Below are 19,192 nucleotides of genomic sequence, written 5' to 3' on the forward strand. Positions count from 1 at the left end.
ATATTTGCATATCATTTAGAAATAAGTCAAACATATTTTCCATATGTAAATTTCAACACCATGTCCAAAAGTCCTCTTATGTTACCTTAACATTCGAAATCATTTCTATGACAAGTTGTTGAAAATTTCAATTTAAGTATTGCAAAAGATACAGTCTGAATTCTTGATTAATCTTCCAGAGCACCTGAGATAACCCCATGTTTTGGTGGAGTTCGTGTTGCTTAGTCTATATATTTCTATGATGTTTTTGTTTACTATTGTTTGTTTGTTTGTCTTTTCTATTTTAGTCATGGCGTTGTTAGTTTATTTTCTATTTCTTGGAATGAATAAGACAGTTTTGACGTGCTCGACATGTTAGACTGAAGTGCATTTGAAAAAAATCCAACTGTACAAATAAAAATGATTCTTTGTACTTTAAACAATAATAAAGTTAAGTTCCACCACATAATGGAATAACTATATACACTTAGAATAAATTAAATATGTCAAAACTTCATCATTTGATAAAATCCCATCAAAGGATACGGGGAATCCATCAATGAGACACAAAATGTCATGCACAACAAAATTACATAAAAATCCAAGGAACAATAGCTGTTCTTCATCTCAAAGTCACAGAAGAGCGATCAACAAGGAGCAGAGAAAATATCAACTCTTAAATCTGGTTTGGGTAATGAAAAAAAACAATCATCAACTGTTTTTTTAAAAGTTTATTTCAACATTTTCGTTGATTTATTTATAATATTAAAAACTGATGAAAAACAAAACATATATATGAATAATTATTTTGACAATGTAACAAATGAGGTATACTTTTCAGATACACCATTACAATTAAATATATATATCAATAGTCACAGTTGAATAATCTTTACATTTCTGATTATACAACAATATTAAATAGTAATAACAAAACAAGAAGTGTAGGTTGCATGCTACATGATATGCTGTGGTTGTATAACATATATGTATTGCTATTTTGTGTACTTTTCTTCGGGTCCTCTCATTTGCAAAACCATTAATTATCTATAAAACAAGGTCGTAATTCTCTTCAATAAATTGGCCCTTGAGATTTTAGCTGGTGCGTTTAGTATCGTTGTTTAATATGAAGTCGTTTTTTAGAGATTATACTATTTAATTGCTTTACATCTGATTATGTAATCTAATCTACGTTTAGTTATTAAATTAATATACAATGACACTTATATAATTCTACCTCAGAGGTTTTGTCTGTATTTCGGACTAATATAGTTGATTATTGTTACATTCATATCAGCAAGACAAAGTTTATGATGTAAGGATATTTCAGGTGATAATTAAGTGCAAAAAACAAGAGAGTTATGATTTTGAAAAGACTACTTTCATTTTATGTCTTAAATTTACTCAAATTCCGAATATTTAATAGCAAAATGAAACAGAGATTTTACTAAAGACAAACTTAACACTGTCAAGCAAACTTTTTGGCAGTTCAAAATAATAATCACAAATGTTTGAAAGATTAATTCCACAATATTGTAATTGGTTATCAATATAAAACAGATATAAACTAATTGTTTAAGATTAAACCAAAACTATGAAATAATGCATTCACTATTCAGAGTTTTGTGACATGAGTTCTATATCACACATGAGGGGGATTCAAGATATTTGAGAGGGGTGTATTTGATGAAAACACAATACAAATCGATTGAAGGGGAAGGGGTATGCCCTCTTTGCCCCTTTAATCGTCATAGATTCATATTGAAAAAATTATAACAAAAAGAACACTTACAATTGATAATGACATGACCATTGTAACAAAATATGACAAATACTGTCACAATATAAACATTTGAACAAACAAAAACAAAACCACAAGGAACTTAATTAATTTATAATCTAATTCAAATGATATTTTCAATTCAATGGACTTGAGCTTCATTTTGTGTTATTGCCGTACATGAATCAGTAATGAATACATCTGTTAGACTTTACAATGTAGTCATGTTTTCACTATTTATCGAGTTAAGTTGATGCTTCCAAAACAATCATAAAGGTACAAAATGCGAATGGTACATGTTTTAATCTTCATTTATACTTGATTATAGAATAGTCAATCCGTATTCGGTGCTTCCCATTATAATTTCTGCATTACTTACAGCTTAGACGTATTAAGTAAATTAATATATGTAATGCAACATTCTTGTTTGAATTCAGGTTTTTCAAAGGAAAATATTTATTTAAACTGTGAAATATTTCCGTAGGCATAACAAATTGGTGATATGTATACTTGATCCTAAAGATAGGTAAAAATGATTTTGCTTCTGCGTACATGTATGAGCATGAAAAGAAAGACGTGTTTTGATGTTAATGTTGTATTGGGATAAATGGTATAAAGGGAAAACATCAGAAGATAAATATTATAAAGTAATGAGGAATATCTATTTACAAAATGACGATACATTTATTGGTACGCGGGATTTGATTGGCGGTTAAGTAGTGCAAAACTTAACAATGATTAAAAATGTTAATTTATAGACAAAAACAAAACAAGACATCAACAATGCAATATCTGAAAAAAATAAATTGATAAAATGTATCAAGAAACATGCCCATAAATGTTTTGTTAAATATGATATACAAGTAGGTTCGAACTCTTATATTTTAGGTTACTGCCAAAACATTAACAATAAAGTGGAAGAAGGCATAGGAGACCAACTATACTAAAGGGGTATTACACTTATAAATCTAAACAAACTAAAAGATTGAAGGAATAATAACAAATGATTTACGACGATAGTAGTCTACCAATGTTTATGTCTCTTGGAAAATAATGAATTTGTACACTTCATCACAAATACATAAAACTTTTCATTTATTTGGTTTCGATACATTCGTATGTCTCATTTAATCGTATACAATATCACATCTAAGAATAGCATTTATCTTAAATTGAGTGAAAGCAGGGATTACAATGGTAGGATATCAACATGAAAAATTACAAGTGAAATATGGTTATTCTAATAAATTCAGATAATGATAGACTATAAATTTTCTAATTATACAAATTAATATGTAAATGTATTTACCATTCATCCAGCTCACTGAGCTAAGACTTTTTTTCTATTATCCATTTATATTAACCATTCATATTTATGAAAATCCAACACTCAACATAAATATTGAGCAAAGGTAATAATTACACTCAATTTTCATTTACAGTATTATACAATTGTTTTAAATAAAGCTCAACCGTATGTATTTGGATTAATAAGCAATGTTTTATAAGTGGTTAAAAAAGATTTTTTACAACGTGTACATTTAAGTTAAATTTTGAATGAAAATACAAGATAAATGTTTAATATGTTTTTTTTTTAAATGTACCATATAAAGATCAGAATACAGTTACCTATCTAATATTCTAACAACAAATATTTCATTTAAGAAATTTATATTAAAATACTTTTGAAGAAGGAAAAAAGACTATTCCAAATCATCTAAATGTGATCAGTTGAGAATTGGCATCTGGCTTCAGTACATCACAATCAACACTATTCAGTAAACAAATAAGTAATCCATCCCATTTACCCTTCTTACGAATTATTTCCATATGTTTTTGTCTTATAATCACCGAACTGATTATATCTTTTTCACATTGCTGAATGTTGACATTGGGCTCCGGGCTTTTACCAATAATATCCGTATCAAATGCGTTTCAATTATAAATCGTAATGTTTCTCACACTTATTACTTAATAAAGGCCAACGGTATCTCAATCTTTTAAAGTCCGAATTTCACCTCCATACAACTGTATATGTTGAATTGTCATTAAACGAACCAAGACTTATACCAGGGTTTATTTTGATTAATTTTCATCCACAATTTTTTAGTAACCGGAGAAGGTCGGACATTATTGGAAACTCATTCTGAGCTTAATGTTTTAAAATATCACATAATTCATTCATTATCTCTCTCCTTCCATTGGTTCTTGTTTCTCTTGTTCTAATGCTTCTTTTCTTTCTTCATACTTTGCTGATGTACCATGATAACACTCATCTAGAAAATCACCCATTGATTTATATAAATGTTCCTTCGTATGTCCACCATTTAAGCCATGTTGTTGATCTGTATAAAACTGAAATACCGAACAAATATTTAAGAATAATTATGTGTAAGATCACTCCATTAATATCCTTTGTATATTATTGATACAAGTGCATGATAAAGATTATTTATTATAAGGGAAACTCCAAATTGAAAAAAAAATGTGAAGGCTGGTTGCAAAAGGCACAACTCAGTAAACGAAATGATTTCAATAGTAATCTAGATACATCCAAAGAGCACCAATATATACTCAATAGGCAGAAACTATAAACAACTGCTTTAATTATGTATCAGACTTTCTCATTACCATAGATTACCTAAGCCGTATTTAGCACACCTTGTTCGAATTTTTCGAGTCTTGAATGCTCTTCAACTTTATACTTGTTTAGTTTTCTTACTATTTTGATCTGAGCGTCACTGGTGAGTCTTATGTAAACTCTTGTATACCAACTTATAAGTCTGATACCTTTGATAACTATTCTGGTTTAATGTATATGACTACTGCTTAGATGTTTTGTGAGGATAATGACTTGTGTTATTAATAAGGAAAAATTGTGTTTATGTTTTTTCTATCTGTGATATATTGTTTATGAATTCTTCTAGTGTAACACTAAGTTTCCACATTTTTTTAAAAACCAAATTGAATGCATAAACGAATGAATATTATATTTGCAAAAGCATAAAAGAATGCTATGGCAATATATAAACTAGTTTTAAATTGTGACAAAACAAAATAATAGCAGAGAACAATACATAATGCAATAAAGATACAATTAATTAGCAATACATGATATGATGTGCCACATTCAGAGATTTAATAACGAGTCGGACATTCTTTACTAGATAACATACCTGTTGAGTGAAGTAAACATCTTCCTCTTGTAAAGCTTTCATTAACTGAGCAGAATTTTGGAAGTGTACATTATCTGTAAAGGAAATTATAAACCTATATTGACTGTTGGTTGTTTGGTGGCAAATATTTTCAGCATGTTCAGGAGGAGAACAATAAATACAATAGGTAGGTCTTGTAATAGAGATCTTTAGGAATATAGTAGTGATAATATCAACACTTTGCATAGGTCCTCTGTTAACATGTAATCATGTTTATTAGTAATCTGAGATCAGTTTGTAAATTAACATGCACATCCTCAGTATATTTACGAAATACGTACACTTTTTGTTTATCGAATATATCAGTGTAAAAACCGATCATCGATATTTAAAAAATATAACATAGTTGTCGTGATACCTATTTCAATTGGCTTACATCTAGAAATTTTAAGTGATGGTCAGTTGAGAACTTATGTTTGAACAGAAATTATAAAGTTCTTTTTATTTATCTATAGTTTTTGTGATTTTGTAATGCACATTACATTTTTTCTTATAATCTTTCCTCGATTCCAAGCTGTCTGTTTTTACTTTTTACTACATATATTAACTATCAAAATATTGATTGTGTTCAAAGTGTTTGATCTAAGACCTGGGTATCGGCAGGTTTAAAACAATCTTTAAATTTATTGTTGGTATTCAAAAACAAGTTAAAACGTCATAATAGATATAACATACCATCTCCAGTGCCATGGACCAGCATGAACATAACATCCTTAAAGTTCCTGGCATACTGTAATACTGAGCTTGTCTGCAAAAACACGACACATATATCAATCGGCATAAAGACTTAAATAACTTTAAATAATACTTACATTTTTTAACATGGATATATATATTTCATTATTTTTTCATAAAAGATACCCTTACAGAAATAAAAAGTTTGCTGCAATATTGCAACAATATAGCGGCAATATTGCGGCAAACAAATTTGTTTGCAAGAAGTGTTTGCAAGAAAGTTGCAGGTTGTTGCAGCTACCTGCAATATTCCCGCAATGTTACTGCAACCAAATTTGTTTGCAAGAAAATTGCAGCAAGTTTGCTGCAATGTTGCAAGAAAGAATTTGTTTGCCAGAAAAATGCAGGAACCTTTTCTTTTATTATTTAAGGAATGACTGTTTGCAACAACTTTGCAAGAAAAGTTTCTTTAATAATGTCAGACATGTAGTAATGCACCAATATTTCAAGCATTTTAAAATATTACATATTTTTTTTTTTTTTTTTTAAAGATTTAAGGTTCAAATAATACACAACGTATGGTTTCTTTGAACATTCGGTTATGGAATTACTTCAAATTATCTAAATTTATTATGGTCATACTTTATTTTACTTAGATAAAGCTGGATATTTGAATAATTTATTTGAAATAATCTTCAAATAACAATTAATGCTTATAAAGAATTCCTAAACTGCACATTTATCACAATTATATAATATTTTGTAAGGAAAGAATACTTTGGTATTCATTTCAACAAATTTAATCTAAATAATTGAGTCATAATATTTTTTGTTCTATATGTATTATTATGCCTTTTTGTCACTTTTTTGTGACATTTTTCTATAAACAATATTTTTAATTCTAATATTTTCCATCAAATGAATTTAGCCTCACCTGCAGTTTAATTTCTAGTATCATTATTTTAAAATTATTTATACACAAATTATCTTTCTCATCTCAATAAGTAATATGAGCTGGTGATAGAAATGTAATGTGCCATGCACATCTGGTTTTCATTATCTGTGGATTGGTAAAGACAGGAAGTACCATAAATTAATGTACACAGAGTTTGAGGCCAAATTAAGGGCAGAGCATTTCTTGTTTGTATATATTTCCATTATAACTTATAACACCAAAGATAAAAAAAAAATGTATTTATAATAAATTTTTTATGATAATAAATAACAAATATTTAGGCAATGGATATTTATAATTATGGGCAAATTTCAAAGGGATCACACTGGAACAATACCCTAAGCAACCTTGATCAACATATATTCAAAATTTGAACTGGACATGGACATGCATACAACAAACAAAGATGTCTTCTATCAGGAACAAAGTAATATGAATTTTACAATGGATTTAGACATGTTAGATCCAAAAGATCCAATTGATTCTATTGACACTGGGTAATGCAGATGATAGCCTTCAGTTGACATGACTCTTGGATTCAGGAAGATAGGTGTTTACACACAATTTGGACAACATCTTTTGGTAAGTAAAATGGAGTTGAATGTCCACCATTTTGAATAAGTGCATGCTCTTTAACTGTTCAAATAGTGATAAATAAAGAGTCTTCTTAATTTAATAGAGTTGGCAAAAGTATTAGACAATAGATTTATGCACATGAATATTATCAAAATTGTGTAAGACAGGAGATATTTTTTTAAATCTTTTAATTACTGTATGTTTTAGAAATAACATTACTTATATTGAAACAAGAAATCTTCTAATAAAAGCAGTTTGGTATTAAATTAGAGATCTGTGATTTAACTGTGCCATTAAGAGGTTTGTCAACAAATGGCAACAATTGTATAGCTTACATATATATATAAACACAACTTATCACAAAAATTAACATTTTAAAGAATAGACAAGACCAATTATGTTATAGTTCAATGAAAAACAAATATTAAAATAAACAATAACAACCTAGTACTGACAAGGTTAAATGTATTCTATAGTTATATGCAATTTCTAAAAGGACTTAATCACTTTTAGACATTGACCCTTTAAGTGAAACAAATTCATGCATAGCAAGTCATTTAACAGTGAGCACCAAATTTGTTATGTTATTTTGAATCTATATATATATAGACAGAAAAATATTACAGTCATTTCTTATAATTTAATACTAAATTCCATTTTAAACTGTAAAAAACTATGAAAAAACGTTGATGACATCACGGTCACAAGACTAAATTATGTATATGGGCTGATAACAAAATAATGTCAGCCAATCAGAAGACACGTTACATCCAAAATTAAAATATATAGTAGTAACTTATATCTGTGTATCTTTATAATTTTAGTAATTTTTTTTTATGTCTACTAATTAAAATTCTTCAACTTTTATTTTGTAGTATTTTGGAAATCAGAAAATTCAACTTTAAGGACAGTGAGACTTACAGAGAAACAGAACTAAAAGCTACACAGATGTAACACGACAACCTATAGAAGACAGAGACCATTTTCAACCTATAGAGGACAGAGACATTTTTTTTAATTATTAAATCATAAATTATTAAATGTTTAGTTTTTAATTCCAAATTTTACACCTGAATTGTTGAAAGATTTGCTGCAATGTTGCCGCAATATTGCAAGAAATTAATTTTCCTGCAATATTGCTGCAACATTGCAGCTTATGAACTTGCCGCAATATTGCTGCAACAATCACAGCTACTGATTTTCCCGCAAACATTTGCCGCAATATTGCCGCAATATGTTGCGGCAATGTTGCAGCAACTGTTTGCAAGAAAACTAATTTGCATACGAAATATGAATATTTGCAGCAATATTGCCGCAACTATTTGCAGCAACATTGCCGCAAATATTTGCAAGAAGCCTTATTTTTCTGTAAGGGTATATCTGTGTTTGAACTTTACCTTACAAAATAATGGTAACAATGCACATTTAATGTCTTAATTCGTTCTTGTTTTAGATTGTTTCAGAGAAAATCATTAGAAGAAGGATCACACATATACTTTACTTTTATTTTAGAACAATGGAAAACCTGTTCGAGATTTCATAACATTTTGTATTATCAACATAAGTCTGTTCACATTGCAGCTATATTCGTTTTGATCATTTATACCTGATGTGGATAAGAGATGTTTGTATTATTTGTGAAACGGTCTAAACTAAATAATGACTTAAGTTTTAAAAGAATAAACATATATTGGCACAATAAAGGTTGAGACGTTCTGCAACATTCAGCAGGGGAGCCACACTTGTAATCTCAATAGGGCCACATGCATGTCATTCCAGGAATAAAGTTCGAGTTTGAATTTCAAATCCGACTTTGATTTGATTGTTATTACATGTACATGTAAACACATATTTAGACAACTCTTTTACATATCTCTAGGATTTCCAAATGCAGATAAGCAACTTATTTTCGCGAATAAGCGTTTAGCGCTTACTAGCTTGTGTCGCAGCGATTTAGTTTCACAATTTTCAAATTTGCTTGATGAAGTTGAACGAAGAATGATCAAAATTTTATTTAATCACGAATTCGCAAATTTTTATTACTTGTTAAAGACGCGAAAATAAATCCCTCGACAAAATAAGTTGGTTTATGGTAATTGAGTTATATGTAATGGATGAAAATCAACTTACACTGTATCCATTTGGATTTTCTCTTGGAGTGTTCATATACCTCTCTGTATACACTGAATCTATCAAAATACAACAGATGACTTTATTAAAGAAAAATACATTTGAGGTACAAATCTTCTTAGTTAATTCTATGTTAATCAGTGCCTTAATGGTTTTGTAAATACACAAAAGAGGGGCGAAAGATAACAGAGTGAAAGTCAAACTCATAAATTGAAAATAAACTGACAACTCTGGGGCTGAAAAAGAATAAGACAAACAGGCAAACAGACCATCAATAGTACACAAGACAAAACATTGAAAAATACAGACTTAGCAACACGAACCTCACTAAAAACTAGGGGTGACCTCAGGTGCTCCAGAAGGGTAGTTTTCATAGTTCTGTGGTATTTGTAAATACTTTTACTTACCATAATATAACCAATCTGTTACTGGTGCAACTGATATACCACACTCAAACAATTCTTTTGGCTGTCTTCCCAGTACATTTGCAGTTAAATAACCACCATAGGACTGCAAGAAAGAAACAAACTTAATAATTTATACCAGACTGCTTTGAATACAAAATCTCTCAAATTTGCAATTTTTGACATTTTGACCTATAGTGTCTGTTTGTTGTTCTCACACATCGTTCTCAGTTTTAGGGAATAATATGAATCATTCATGAGATTGAGAGCTATGCCAGCCATTTTGTACATTTATAAATGACTGTACTTAGTCATGAATATAACATTTGTTTTCTCAGTTTGATGTGTTTGCGCTTTTGATATTGCTATTTGATAAACGGACTTTCCGTTTTGAATATGCCTAAGAGCTCTGTATTATTGTTATTTTACTTTTTTTTTAAGACATATAAAATAGTTTGCACTTTCTTCATATGAACACATTCTTTGTTATACAGATATTTCAAAATTGATTTCCAAATACTTTTCGTCTTTTAATGGCAACATAACAAGGGCATGCATATTTCAAAAACATGATTTGACTTTTCTTTAATTTTAGAGCTACGGTATGTTTACATGATATATAATTCATCTAACTTTATTAACAACTATCAGATCACCCTTGTGTTAGAACTGTACTCACCCATCCCCAAATTGACAGTTTACTTGATTCTACATATGATAAACTATCAAAATATCTGAAAAAAGAACAAAAGGTTCGTCACATATAAAATAAGTGTAATCATCAACATATATGATTGTCATGAGAGTACAAATGTTCAATATAAACGAGTAGTTTTCTTGTACCTTTTTCTCCTTGATTGTTTGAATATATCCCAGAACAAGATAGACTGTTTAAATAGTATTGTTTTTGTTTTATTTATAATCTGTGTAGTAGACTTGATTGGTGAATATAAAATGTAGTGCTATCAAAAACGGAATAAAATGTGCCCTCTATTAAAAAGAATATTTTTTGTGCGACTATTTTATTTGTTATCATTTATTCTCAACTTGTGCTATGCACTTTATTTAGCATGCTATGCTTTTAACTTTTGTATGTCATCTATGGCATCTTACTATAACAGTAAATAAAAAAGGAGATGTGGTATGATTGCCAATGAGACAACTATCCACAAGAAACCAAAATTTCACAGACATTAACAACTATAGGTGACCGTACAGCCTTCAACAAAGACCATACCGCCTAGTTTGTTGAAAATTGCGTTGTTTTCATGACTTTTGTAAGTGGGTAATATATTTTGTTAATCAGTTGATTTGAAAAGCTCACCAGAGCTTGTTTTAATGTACATTGTTTATTGAAAATCGAGTATATATAAAACTTTGAATTGAATTGAAATGAATTGTATAGTATACTTACTGAGCAGCAGTTATGGTATCTTGAACTTCTATGGAACCAAGGTTTTTATACATCCTGTGTAAAAATCGATCTCCTCGTGCACCCGTTCCTCTGGCGTCTACGTAAGCCACTATGATATTTTTAGTACTAGCTAAATATGATGCCCATTTTATTTCAAATTTTTCTGTAACTAACTGCGAACCTGGACCTCCATACCTATAAGCAAAACCATATAATTAAAGACTTATGAGTTTCAGTATTTATAAGCTTGAATGGTAGTTAACACAGGTATCAGGCTTATAAATTGAGACGCGCGTTTTGTATACATTAGACTTATAAGTTTAGTTTAAACATATTTATTTACAGGGGATTGGGAAACAAGTTTAGCAACTTATATTAATCCCTTTCCACTTTCTCTTTGACTTCAACATGTTGTTTTCAATTTTGTGTCATCTTGTTTTTTGCATCGACATATTTCAACATCTACTTTCTTATATATTATTTTTCTTATAATGAGCTACTTATAATCTTAAAATACCAGACATATATTTCCACAAGAATGTGTCCATAGTGCAAGGATACCCCATTCGTACTATCATTTTCTATGGTCAGTGAACCGTGAAATTGGGGTAAAATTGTATTGTGAAATTGAAATTAGGAAGATCATAACATAGGAAACAAGTGTACTGAGTTTCAAGTTCATTGGACTTACAACTTAGTCAAAAATCTTCCTTCACCGAATACTTTAACCTAAATCAAGACCGACAGACTAACTGACGGACAGGCAGACAAACGAACGCACAGACAAGAAAGTATAATGCCCATAAATGGAGAATAAAAATACGTACACAGACATTAACAATGGGTAAGTGATAATTTCATCTTTATTCCATACAGGCGGTATCAGCATCTTGGCATGAATTTCTGAAATACAAAGCAAAACATTAAGAAAACTTATCAACAAAAGTCTAGTATTGTTTATGTAACAGTGGTGCGTCAAAACAATACTTTTAAATTGTACAAAAAGAGTTAAGGAGAAGCGATATCATTTTAAATCGCATTTATGTATAGTAAGTTTACTAAAGTTCTGTCAATAAATTATTACCGACTTTTTCGCTACATTTAACGCAAAGAATCCGTAAGCAGGGCACTAAGCTTAAAAAGCCCCAACAGGGTATCACGTTGAAAGACTTAGAACACAAGCTTAACGCTATTATCTCAAAAAGGATGACCTAAGTGATACATCTGTGTCTTAACTCACATGAGACATAATTTCGTTGTATTAGATCATTTAGATACCAGACAACTGTTCTTGGCTATGAATTTACATTTTTATGATAATGTATTATACACTTTTGTGACATTTTTACTGAGTTACGAATACCATTACTCCTGAATAACACTATATGCAGATTCTGTTCACGGACCGGAATACTTTTTCAGGAGTCAATTTGGTCAATTGTTTCCACACGGTTTGATTTTTCAATATTGATTCATGTAATTTACCCTGGTCTCGTATCAACTAATTTTTTTCTTAATAATTTTACTTTGCAATTATGTGAATAAGTGTATCTAAGATAAAACAGCTATTTTTCAAACGTTTTTATCATATTAGAGACAGAGGTTTACTTTGGTAATAAATGTTTAGTCCCGTTCATCCCAATCAAATTAGTACCAAATAATGAGTATGTTACAAAGCTTTAGCCACTATATTTCATTTTAGAAGTTTGCATTGGAAGTAAACTCATCATAGATACCAGAATTTAAAAATCATCAATGATGATAGAAACGAAAAGTTAAAAAGACCAAATAAAGTACAAAGTTCAAAAGCTTGGAAAAACATGTGCCTGTGTACGTGGGAGTGCAAATGCCTGTTATTAACTATCAATAAAAACAAACAACTTACTTTCACCATCCTCTGTTTCAATCTCTATAAACTTAATTTTTGGGAAGGCCACTTTATCGTATTTCTTCCGTAAAACTTGATTGTCTTCTAACATGATTGCTGGAATGAGAATGATAAATGTTTCAGTTGTCAGCCATTTTAAATCAATTTTATGACACTGTAGTAAAATTAAAGCATTCAGTTTCATAACAGCGTAGTGAACATAGAATAACATAGCTGTAAAACAAAAGATGTTTTAAAATTCATTTAAACTAATTCATTTTTATTAATGTTAAAATACCTGTAGTTTTTTTTGCATTTATGTCAAATTCCATAGTTGTTATCCATTTGTTTGATGAGTTTGAGCTTTTGATTGTTGCCATTCGATTAGTAAGTTTTCGTTTTGAATTCGGTATTTATGTGATTTTACTTTCACTATTATTCACTTTATTTTATAAATAACGCAGAAACCACAAAATGAATGGCTTCTATGAAATACTTACATATATCAGACATGGTTGATTTAAGTATGAAGTAAGGAATGTCTGGACCTAGGCATCCAAGAATATAATATTTCCCAGTATGACTAAAAGAGGCTGTGACATATTGACATTTCTCATCAATGTCACATGACAAACACTTAACGGTGGGTGTGAATGATGAAGATGGACTGTCTGTAGAGATACTGCAAATATATAAACAATTTTACAGTTATCTCCCTTTTCACACAAATAATATTTTCTGGATGACAACATCATTTCAGTTCATCAAATGTTATTGAGCGTTTTTGTTGTATTATTTGAATATCATATGTCATCTATAGTATCTTACTATGCACTATGGAAATGTGTTGTTGTCATGACTTTTGTATGTGTGCATATATTTATTTTAGCTCACTAGGCCTTGTGTTTATGGAGTTTATGAACAATTCATGTCTGAACTAATTGATGACATGATTTAAAAGAGTTATTCTTCATACATTTACATATTATAAGTTAAAGTTAACAAATTATACAATATGTACAAGTGATAATTTGATCTTAAAAACTTATAATTTGACATACCTATACAAATGTCTTTTTCTTGCGTCTCCGGGAGTTGCTATGAAATACACCTCCCTTAACTCATCATTAATACCAACTATATCTGTCACTTCGTATTGTCCATGGGTAAGAAATCTTCTGATCCCAATATTTCGAGACAACTGCTATAGAAAATCCTCAATATTAAATGTTAGCTAATAACATGCCAAGTAGCATCCACATATGATAATAGGGAAAAGAGGATGAAAATGGGATGGATGTTAAAAATGGTTTTATGAAATTTCTTTTTGAAAGTTCTAATTTCAAAAATTTAATTTGATAGGACGAAAACAGTTATTGGAGTAGTCATCTATAAGCATAACATGTATTATTTTGCAATACCATAGATCGTTTGGGCATGTCTGTGTGATTATATGTATACGTTTGACAAATATCTCACAAAGATCCAAAGCTAAACCGTAAGTTTTACAGACTTCTAGCTAGTTGACCAGTGATTAATGAGTAGAAATAAAAACAAAATTCCATATATATTTCGAACCAATCAGAGGATCGTAAATACTACATTTATTCTGATGTTTTGCAATTATTATTTTCAATAATTATAATTACATCTCTATTTACAAAAAATTATTTAATCAATATGATTGAATACAAACAAGGTTGTTTGATTGTATGAAGTCATGTATAATCTATATGGATATAGAAAACTCGCAAAGGAGAACAAATGACAACTCATATATATTAAGCTGTCATTCCATTTGAAGCCCTTTAATCAGCACTTATGTGTTGACATGAATTATCTTTGATATGGTCATTATTTATAAAAATAAACTGTTAACAAGGCTTTAAATTTTCGAAATACTTAGGCTTTTCTACCAATGGAATAGATTACCTTAGTTGCATATGGCAAAGCTTTTGTGAATTTTTGGTCCTCAATTCTCTTCAAATTCGTACTTTATTTGGCCTTTTTAACCTTTTTTATTGAAGCATCATTAGATCTTTTGTAGAAGAAACGCGCGTCTGGTACAAATACAAATTTCAATTCTGGTATATATGCTGAGTTTATATTCAAAGATATAAGTATCATAACTTTGAGTTTGTTCTTGCCAGGTAGTCCAAATGTAGCGTTCAGTGTTGGGCTCGAAAATTCAAGGTTGAAAATGGAACAACCCTATTATTTCGAAGATTCAAATCAATCTTTGTTAAGCTTTATTAATTATGTTGTATTGCAACTTATTACCAAAATAACAACGACAATGGCAGTTTGCAACAGCCAGATATCTTATTTCATACTTCACGACTGTTAGTGATAAATGAACATTATTATCATATATATAATAACCTTTTATATGTACTAAAATTTAAAAAAAAATCATCTCAACCTCATCAAATATAAAAATGTCATATACTGTAAACCAACTTATTTTCGCGGATACATTATTTCGCGTTTCACCTTTTCTTGAACACTTCGCGGCTATAAAAATTCACGATTTCCTTACTAACATGAAGTTTAATTAGGAAAGATTTAAGTTGTACATATTCGCAACGATTTATATTCGCTCTATTTTCTACTCGCGAAAGTCGCGAAAATAAGTTGGTTTACAGTATTTGTTATGTAATTTGCGTCTTTTCTATTTAGCATTTACAAGCTAAATGAGTTAGCAAAACTAAATAAAACTAAAAACAAAAGACAGGTGCATTCCTCTATAAGCTGTATGATATGTTATATAATTAGATATAGGAAGATGTGGTGTGAGTGCCAAATGAGACAACTCTCCATCCAAATAACAATTTAAAAAAAGTAAACCATTATAGGTCAATGTACGGCCTTCAACACGGAGTCTCGGGTTATTAGTATGTTTTTGCATATTTCAGTTTTCGGAGATAAAGATTAATAAGAGTGAGATGAATAAATAAAATAATCGAATTAAGATGAAATCAAAATGAGTTAGATCTGGCCTTGCGGTCATAAAACTTTCGAGCACGATTTTTGTACTCAGACTTGAGAATCAACCAATTAAAATGCTTGATTTCATGTTTCGAGCATGATTTTTGTGTTCCGAGCACGAAGCAAATGTTTATGACAACAACCCCAGGTTTATTAAGAGAATGCACATTTTTTTGTATGCATTATTTGTCCCAAAGATGATGCAGTACCAAATTTCGAAACAAAAATCAATCAATAATAAATAAAAAAACATGGACGATTGCGGTAGAGTTAAAATACCGCTGGTTTGCTTTTTTAGATACAGTAACGATCAACCAGTTGGAAGCATCCATAATGGAATTCATAATAATTTGATTTATAAAAGTTTATTAGTAGTAAATTAATTAATATATGTGCGCATGCTTGCATATCCATGTGATATAAGAAGAGGTTAGGTCGGATTAATCAAAACAGAAACGACTAAAAAAAGACGCCATGTAGTTTAAGTTATACATTAGAAGATTTGACCTTATCTGTTTATCAATTTAACATAAAGTTATAAAAAACTTTCATTAGAAATATGAAAAAATGACAATGAGTTAAAATAAGGAAAATAGATAGGGAAAACTCGAACAGGTGAATTATGTAATGTGAAAAATTATGGATTAGGTAAATAGATGTGAATGGGTGTGAATAAAAATTAGGATGTTGATAAAGAAGACATTTGCCAATCCATGTAAAACGATTATTAGAAACACAGCGTTAAGAACCACAGAAGCCTAATTTAATACTAGTTTGTTTTTTTAGTATTTATATGAATTACTTATGTATCAATTCAGTGTTAAGTTTAATTCATTTATTTTTACTCTCATATTTTTCAGAACTATTTAACCTTTTGTAATATTTTTTTACCCCACATATTTACAAAGTTGTTAGATAGTCATAGTTATATGTCCTCTTCGTTAATTATGGAACCAGGTTCAATCCATCTTTTTAGATAAGGAAATGCGTTTAAAAAGTTTTGTTTTATATCAAATTGCATTATAATAAAATAGCAGAAAATAACATAGTTTTGTCGACAATGATGTTTATGGTGTTGATTTTGAAGGGATCCCTGGAGCCTTCTTGTTTTGAAGGGATCCCTGGAGCCTTCTTGTTTTGAAGGGATCCCTGGAGTCTCTTGTTTTGAAGGGATCCCGGGAGCCTTCTTGTTTTGGAGGGATCCCTGGAGCATTCTTGTTTTGAAGGGATCCCTGGAGCATTCTTGTTTTGAAGGGATCCCTGGAACATTCTTGTTTTGAAGGGATCCCTGTAACATTCTTGCGCAGGATAATTGGACAACAGATTGCATAGGACTTTTTACTCAAACCACTTTTCTTAAATTAAAACCGAACCAGGACAGGCACTAGTCTGTCATCGTGGTACACTCATAACGGGAAGCCTGCTGTTCACTTATCATGTTTGCCATGAAAATGCAAATTTATTTATTGACTTCTTGCATCACCGTCTTATGATATTTCAGTGCCTGTAGAAAAATCTTACAAAAAGAATTTTCAATTGATAACAAAAAAAATATTATTGGTTAATTGGTTTGGATTGGCAAACGGTTGAAAAAAACCTTAAAGGAGTTGTTAAATGAAGGAATCATCGTTATACCGGGTATAAGGCTTAACTGTCAGTTCAATATATTGATTTGGATAGGAAAATAATCAAATAAAAACAGGTTGTTCGACAACTTAACGTTCAAAAAATGAAATTTCATTAGAGAGCGGAACACTTTTGGTGTAATTAATCGATTTGGATTGGCAAATGGCAAATATATAGGGGGGAGGTGGTTAAACCACATGGCAAAAAAGATGGTTAGACAAACTTAAAATAGACGTTAAACGAAGGAATTGTTAAAAATGTGACTACACAACAAACCTTGCCGATATTACTCACGGGTAACTCCACCATGGCGACATGTTTAAAGTACCCGGCTTTCCCATCTTTATTCGGCATTAAAGTTAAATAATCTTTCCCATTGGCTGTAAATAATGGTGGCGTATCCTAGAAACATAAACATATAAGATTTTAAAAGTATTGAGCTAAATACATGTATATTATTTTGTTGACTGTATTTTGCATATGTTTTGCTAACATTTTTAAAGCATTTTTTTGTAATATGCAAACTAGAAATTACTCGCATTAGTACTATCATCAAACCAAGATTTTATAGAAACCAATTTAAACAAAAAAGAAACAAATTGTAAATGAATTTTGCAGAAGTCGTATGCGAATTTGATTCATTATATAAGGTAGATCACTAATGAAGAATGTTTTGACTAAAAAAAAAAAAAATTTGGAGGGGGAGTCATTAATGAATATTGCTTACCATTTCTATCCATCCTCCCTGTACCTCTTCTTCAAAGTTCTAAAACATAGATTTAAATATATATTAATATTATCTACCAACCTCCAAAATTATCTTATAAATTGAAAATGGAAATGGGGAATGTGTCAAAGAGTCAACAACCCGACATGGATGGAACAGAAAACAGCAGAAGCTCACCAACAGGTCTTCAATGCAGTCAGAAACTTACGCACCCGGAGGCGTCCTTCAGCTGGCCCCTTAGCAAATATATATACTAGTTCAGTGGCTCCTGACTTGAAACAGGAAAGTCTGAGTTTGATGTCAGAAGATGTAACCAAAGGAAATAATCAAAATCACAATAATACATAAATAACAAAAGCCTACTAGCAGTTTTAAAACTGACATGCCAGCTCCAGACTTCAATTAAACTAATTGAAAGATTATGTCTTCATCATATGAACATCAGGCACAATCCTTCCCGTTATGGCTTTAGTATCATCCCATCATAACATACATGAAAAGAATATACACAGATGATACTAATATTGCTAAACTAAATGAAAATAATAGTAGCATTCCGCTGTTCAAAAGTCAAAAATCACTCAAGTTATAAAAAAATACTGTCCTTTCAATTTTTAATACCAATACATATGTTACTTTAAGTAGCTGTTGTACTGTCTTTAAATCAACTCAATCTTAATTTCTCAGCTACAAAAGTAGTCCCAGTGCCTTTCCTGTAGACATATACTTACCAAACTACACTGCCCAGTAACGGCCGTGCACACTGTAAATAACGTTCTATTTTGTGCTCTGTTTACCCATGTCACTAAAAAGTATGTATCATCTCGCCAGGATACGGTGGTGAAATAATGGTCAC

The 19,192-nt window shown here is 30.2% G+C and overlaps 1 protein-coding gene across 19 annotated transcripts in view; it reads right to left on the reverse strand.

Annotated features, from left to right (window-relative positions):
* Nucleotides 1-692: 692 nt before the first annotated feature.
* Nucleotides 693-19,192, reverse strand: part of LOC134695072 (prolyl endopeptidase FAP-like) — a 135,586-nt gene continuing 117,086 nt past the window's right edge. For 16 of the 19 annotated variants that reach the window (XM_063556256.1, XM_063556258.1, XM_063556254.1 and 13 more), the window contains 14 exons: nt 19,068-19,191; nt 18,337-18,375; nt 17,886-18,011; nt 14,057-14,199; nt 13,496-13,677; nt 13,014-13,112; nt 11,956-12,031; nt 11,129-11,323; nt 10,394-10,448; nt 9,718-9,820; nt 9,311-9,369; nt 5,650-5,722; nt 4,936-5,009; nt 693-4,114 (listed from right to left, as the gene is read on the reverse strand). In XM_063556256.1, coding sequence (XP_063412326.1) covers nt 3,944-4,114; nt 4,936-5,009; nt 5,650-5,722; nt 9,311-9,369; nt 9,718-9,820; nt 10,394-10,448; nt 11,129-11,323; nt 11,956-12,031; nt 13,014-13,112; nt 13,496-13,677; nt 14,057-14,199; nt 17,886-18,011; nt 18,337-18,375; nt 19,068-19,191 — 1,519 coding nt within the window. In that variant the 3' untranslated portion in view covers nt 693-3,943. The remainder of the gene's footprint in view (nt 4,115-4,935; nt 5,010-5,649; nt 5,723-9,310; nt 9,370-9,717; nt 9,821-10,393; nt 10,449-11,128; nt 11,324-11,955; nt 12,032-13,013; nt 13,113-13,495; nt 13,678-14,056; nt 14,200-17,885; nt 18,012-18,336; nt 18,376-19,067; nt 19,192) is intronic. The other 3 variants (XM_063556249.1, XM_063556250.1, XM_063556247.1) reach the window with 3 other exon arrangements.

Source organism: Mytilus trossulus, chromosome 13 (assembly GCF_036588685.1).
Source record: "Mytilus trossulus isolate FHL-02 chromosome 13, PNRI_Mtr1.1.1.hap1, whole genome shotgun sequence".
NCBI classification, from domain to species: domain Eukaryota; kingdom Metazoa; phylum Mollusca; class Bivalvia; order Mytilida; family Mytilidae; genus Mytilus; species Mytilus trossulus.